This window comes from Echinops telfairi, unplaced genomic scaffold (genome assembly GCF_000313985.2).
Source record: "Echinops telfairi isolate 266 unplaced genomic scaffold, ASM31398v2 ScPeMD7_32;HRSCAF=126, whole genome shotgun sequence".
Lineage (NCBI taxonomy): Eukaryota > Metazoa > Chordata > Mammalia > Afrosoricida > Tenrecidae > Echinops > Echinops telfairi.
Window position 1 is genome coordinate 744,154 of NW_022103929.1, and position 5,235 is coordinate 749,388.

A 5,235-nucleotide genomic window follows, 5' to 3' on the forward strand; every position below is an offset into this window, starting at 1 on the left:
CTCCTGTCCCACTATCATGCTCAGTCCCCACCAGGATTTCAGCACTTTCTCTTTGTTACGTTCCCCTTGATCATGCCCTACCAGGTCTCCCACACTCGACTCCCCACCAATTTGGATCGCTTGTTGTTCCCTTGTCCCTGGGTTTGTTAACACCTCTTCCCTTCCCCCCACCTCCTCCTCTCTTCTTGCCTCTTTTCGGGACACTTGTGATTGCAGTTAAGGCTCATTTGGATAATACAGGATAATCTCATCTCAAGAATTTAATCATATCAGCAAAGATTCTTCTTTATAAGATAATCTTTATAGCTCTCAGGGATTGGGGCCTGCTATCTTTGGGGGGGGCTATTATTCATTTTTATAAATGGAAATCTAAAGACTTCTCAAATTGGCATACAATTAACCCAAAAAAAAATTTTTAAGTTGATTTTGGCTCATGTGTGAGTAGAACTGTGTTCCATAGTATTTGAAATGGCTCAGTTTTGGGAAGTAGATTGCCAGACCTTTTTCCCAAGGTACCTCTGGTAGACTTAAACCAACAATGTTCTGGTTTGCAGCCAAGTGTATTTATTATTTGCATCTGGCATATAATAACTTCTCCTCAGAAATGCCTCATAGCAACAGCAGAACTGCCCCATAGACTCCAAGTCTGTGCTCTTTACAGAAACAGACTGTCACATCTTTCTCCTCTAAAGCAGTTGGTGAGTTCAAACTGCCAGTGCTTTGCAGCTGCATCATTAACCACTGCACTACCAGATCTCCCCGGCATCAAGAGAAAAGCGTCTGAAGGCCATGTAAAAGGAAAGGTATGGCAGTAGATAGGTGAGGGATATAGTGCAGCTAGCGATTATGCAACCGCTTCCCTATGCATTGCTCTGCCCTTCCTTTCACATGGCCTTCATATGCTTTTCTTTTAAAGAATACTGTTACCACATTGGAAGTGTGCCTACTAGGATAATAATGGTAATGAAATTAATAGCTAATATTATTTACTAAATGTTTACTGTAACTTAAGCACTGGACTGATTGCATTATCCATGAGTATAGGTAGCTTTATAATTCCTGTTTTACGGATGAGAGAAAGTAGACATAGGTAAAGAAACTTAATTTTCTCAAATTTACCCAGCTGGTAAGTAACAGGGCTGGGGTTCAAAGTAGGATCTCTCTAGTTTTGAGAACTGTGTTTTCAATCATGATACCTAACCTCTAACTCAGGACTGAGGTTCAAATCTCTGGTTTTCTGCTTTTGCTTCTTCTGGTCAGACTGTCCTTGGAGATTTCCTGCACCTTTTGGCAGGACATTCAGTATTTGACAATGCTTTGAAGCTGTGCATACGGTTTTCAGCCACTTCTTCCTCTGAAGTGGAGAGTTGAGTCCTTCTTCACTGTCTATTCTTAGTTTGGAGGTGCCACTGAAGCCTGTTCAGTTTGGGTGACCCCGCTTGCATTTGAAATATTAGTGATATAGCTTCCAGCATCATAGCAACACACAAACCACCACAGTATAACAAACTGACAGCCAAGTGGTAGACCAGAAAGGTATTTGCTTGTATTTCATTGTTTATGCAAAGACATGCATTTGACTGTGGACCATAATAAACTGGATAACCTTTAGTGTTAAGAACGAGGATTCTATAACACTTCATTATGCTGTTTGGAACTTATACATGGATCAAGATGCTGTTGTGCAAACACAACAAGGGAATACTGCATGGTTTAAAATCAAGAAAGGTGTGTGTCAGCGTTGTTTCCTCTCACCATACGAACTTGTTCAATCTATATGCTGAACAAATCAGAGATCCTGGCTTATATGAAGAAGAGTGTGGCATCAGAATTGGAGGAAGGCTTAGTTTATAACCTGTGGTATACAGATGACACACCTTGTGTGCTGAAAGTGAGAAGAACTGAAGCCCTTGCTGATGAAGATCAAGGATTGTAGCCTTCTGTATAGATTACAGTTCAGTGTATGTAAGCCCCAAATCCTCACAACTGGACCATTAGGTAACATCATGATAAAAGGAGAGAAGGTTGAAGCTGTCAAGAATTCTGTCTTGCTGATATCCGCAATCAGTGCATGGAAGCAGAAGTCAAGAGATCAAAAGATGTGTTGCATAGGTAAATCTGCTGCACAAGACCTCTTGAGAGTATTGAAGAACCAAGGATGTTACTTTGAGGACCAAGATGGTATTCTCCATTGCATCACATGCATGTGAAAGCTGGACATTGAATAAGGAACGCAGTAGAAAAATTGATGCATGTAAATTGTGCTGAACAAGAATATTGAAAGGACCATGGACTTCTAAAAGGATCTTTATTGGAAAAAGTAAGGCTATAGTGCTCCTTTGAGGCAAGGATGGCAACTTTGTCTTACATTCTTTTTTCTTTTTTTTCACCGCTTTTGACAAATTTTTAATTTCCTGTCATTTTTATGTTTGAGGGGTTTTTTTGGTTTGTTTTTTTATCATTTTATTGGAGGCTCGTACAACTCTTATTCCAATCCATACACCCATCCATTGTATGTCAAGCATATTTGTACATTTGTTGCCTCATCATTCTCAAAACATTTGCTTTCTACTTGAGCCCTTGGTATTAGCTCCTCATTTTTCCCCTCCCTCCCAGCTCCTCTCTCCCTCATGTGCCGTTGATAATTTATAAATTAGTATTTTGTCATATCTTGCACTGTCCGACGTCTCCCTTCACCGACACTTTTCTCTTGTCCATTCCCCAGGATGGAGGTTATAAGTAGATCTCTGTAATCAGTGTTGTATCTCACCCTCCCCTCCACCCTCCTGATATCACCACTCTCACCACTGGTCCTGAAGGGATCATCCGCCCTGGATTCCCTGTGTTTCCAGTTCCTATCTGTACCAGTGTACATCCTCTGGCCTAGCCAGATTCGTAAGGTAGTATTGGGATCCTGATAGTGGGGGGTGGGGGAGTGGGCAAGAGGAAGCATTATTTAGGAACTAGAGGAAAGTTTTATGTTTCATCGTTGCTATACTGCACCGTGACTGGCTTGTCTCCTCCCCAACCCTTCTGTATGGGTACATCTTACATTCTTTAGCCATATTGTCAGGAGAAACCGGTCCCTGGAGAAGGACATCATGTTGGGTAAAGTGGAGGGGCGGTGAAAAAGAGGAAGGCCCTCAATGAGCTGGATCGACACTGGCTGCACCAATGTGCTCAGGCATCAGAACAATTGTGAGGATGGCTCAGGGCTCTCCAGTGTTTTGGTTTGTTGTGCATGGGGTCACTATGGGTCTGAGCCCACTCTATGGCACTTAGCAACAGCAGCTGGCAGTGTTCACCAGTTTTTGTTTTGTTTTTTGGTCACGTTTTAGTTATGAGTAAATGGAGTTTAAAGGATAAAGAAGAAATGGAGGGTTCTAAATTCCATCTCTGACCCTCCCCCCAGAAGAATTTATTTCAAAGGACAGCATTGAAATTCACAACTCCGGGAGATGGATATATCTGATCGGAGCACACAGGAGCAGATGAAGGGGGAGGAGGAGAGACTAGAGCACATCCTGGCCCACCAGGCCTTCAGGACGATGTTCCTGATTAGAGCAGCCAGTCCACAGATAGGACCACATGGCCAGCCCCACTATGAGACATGGCATTCCTCACTGACCCATAGCCAGACAGAGGACAACACTAGAGACACAGTGTGGGAATTGTGCCCGATCTGATACTGCCACACTGAGGCAAAACACTAAGGGGGTGCAATAGAACAGCAAGGGAACTAACTACAAGCTTTTCTTTCTTCTTGTGTATTTTTGTCATTGGTTTGTACAAATGTGCTTTACACAATTGATGTATGTATGGATTGTGATAAGAGGTGTATGAGCCCCTAATAAAACAATTAAAAAAACAAACAAACAAATTCCATCTCTGACTACTTTTTGTGTTGCTTATCAGTGCGATCTTTTATTATATGAGTAATGTCTGAATTTTGTCAAAATACCTGATATGTAACAGTGTCTGAACACAGAGTAAATGTTCTACCAGAATGTAAACTGTCTTTTTTTTTTCTTCCTACCAATAGTCTATGAGATCTCTAATCTCTCTACACCCTCTCCAGGATGTGTTGTTTTCTTTCTTCTTCTTCTTCTTCTTTTTTTTTTTAATAGGCTGTGTTTGTGGTAACTGGAGGTTATCATGATGGGAGCCCCTGGTTGGGCAGGTGGATGTTGGAGTCTTATTTCTGGGAAGAAAGCTCCATAGGTGCCCACAGTTTGCCAATGAGCCTGGAAGAGTTAGTGTTATTGATCCACTCAGGACAGTATTGCTTGTTTTAGAACTGCAGGCTTAACGTCATTATTTCCACTTTTTTCTAACTTGAACGTGTGCAGTTTCTGTTCCAGATGATCGGGCTGAACAAAGAACATGCCTCATATGTGGGGACCGTGCCACAGGCTTACACTATGGGATCATCTCCTGTGAGGGCTGCAAAGGGTTTTTTAAGCGGAGCATTTGCAACAAGCGGGTATATCGATGCAGTCGTGACAAGAACTGTGTCATGTCTCGGAAGCAGAGGAACAGGTGCCAGTACTGCCGTCTGCTCAAATGCCTCCAGATGGGAATGAACCGGAAGGGTGAGTGGTTTTTATGGTCTTCATTTGTCCACCTTTCACCTGTCACTGGACCTTTAATGTCTATTAAGCCATGAATTTATTTAGTTCCTATGTATATTCCAGACCTTGTACTGGGTACTGCTCACCTAAAAATGAACATAACATTCCCTGCTTATAGGGACTTCCCAGACTTGAAGTCATTGAGAATAAATGCACAAGCCCCCAAGTAAATAATATTCCCTTTCATAATCAGGTTCTGAAAGGATAGGCAGGAAATCCCCTGAATGTAATGTTACTTTGTTTGCTTCAATCAAGGAATATTCAGAGGTTAGGTACCTAAAAGTCAATGTCTAGATTAGTGAGGCCTTTGGGACTTCTTCCTGAGAAACTGTCTTGAGAGCCATTAGGCTGAGAGGACATGAATAAACAAATATTATTATTATTCATTTTATTAGGGGCTCATACAACTTATCACAACCCATACATACATCCATTGTGTAAAGCACATTTGTACATTCTTTGCCCTCATCATTCTCAAAACATTTGCTCTCCACCTAAGCCCCTGGCATCAGTTCCTCATTCCACCCCCCCACCCCCATTTTTGAGATTTTTCAATACTTTTTCACCACTTCCCTCTCAGTTTGTTATACTGAGGTAGCTTGCG

General features: G+C 41.9%; 1 protein-coding gene across 2 annotated transcripts in view; it reads left to right on the plus strand.

The window, feature by feature from the left end:
• Positions 1-5,235, plus strand: part of NR6A1 (nuclear receptor subfamily 6 group A member 1) — a 232,504-nt gene that overhangs the window by 187,042 nt on the left and 40,227 nt on the right. For both annotated transcript variants that reach the window (XM_004716460.2, XM_045290183.1), the window contains one exon: positions 4,350-4,592. In XM_004716460.2, the coding sequence (XP_004716517.1) occupies positions 4,350-4,592 (243 nt within the window). The remainder of the gene's footprint in view (positions 1-4,349; positions 4,593-5,235) is intronic.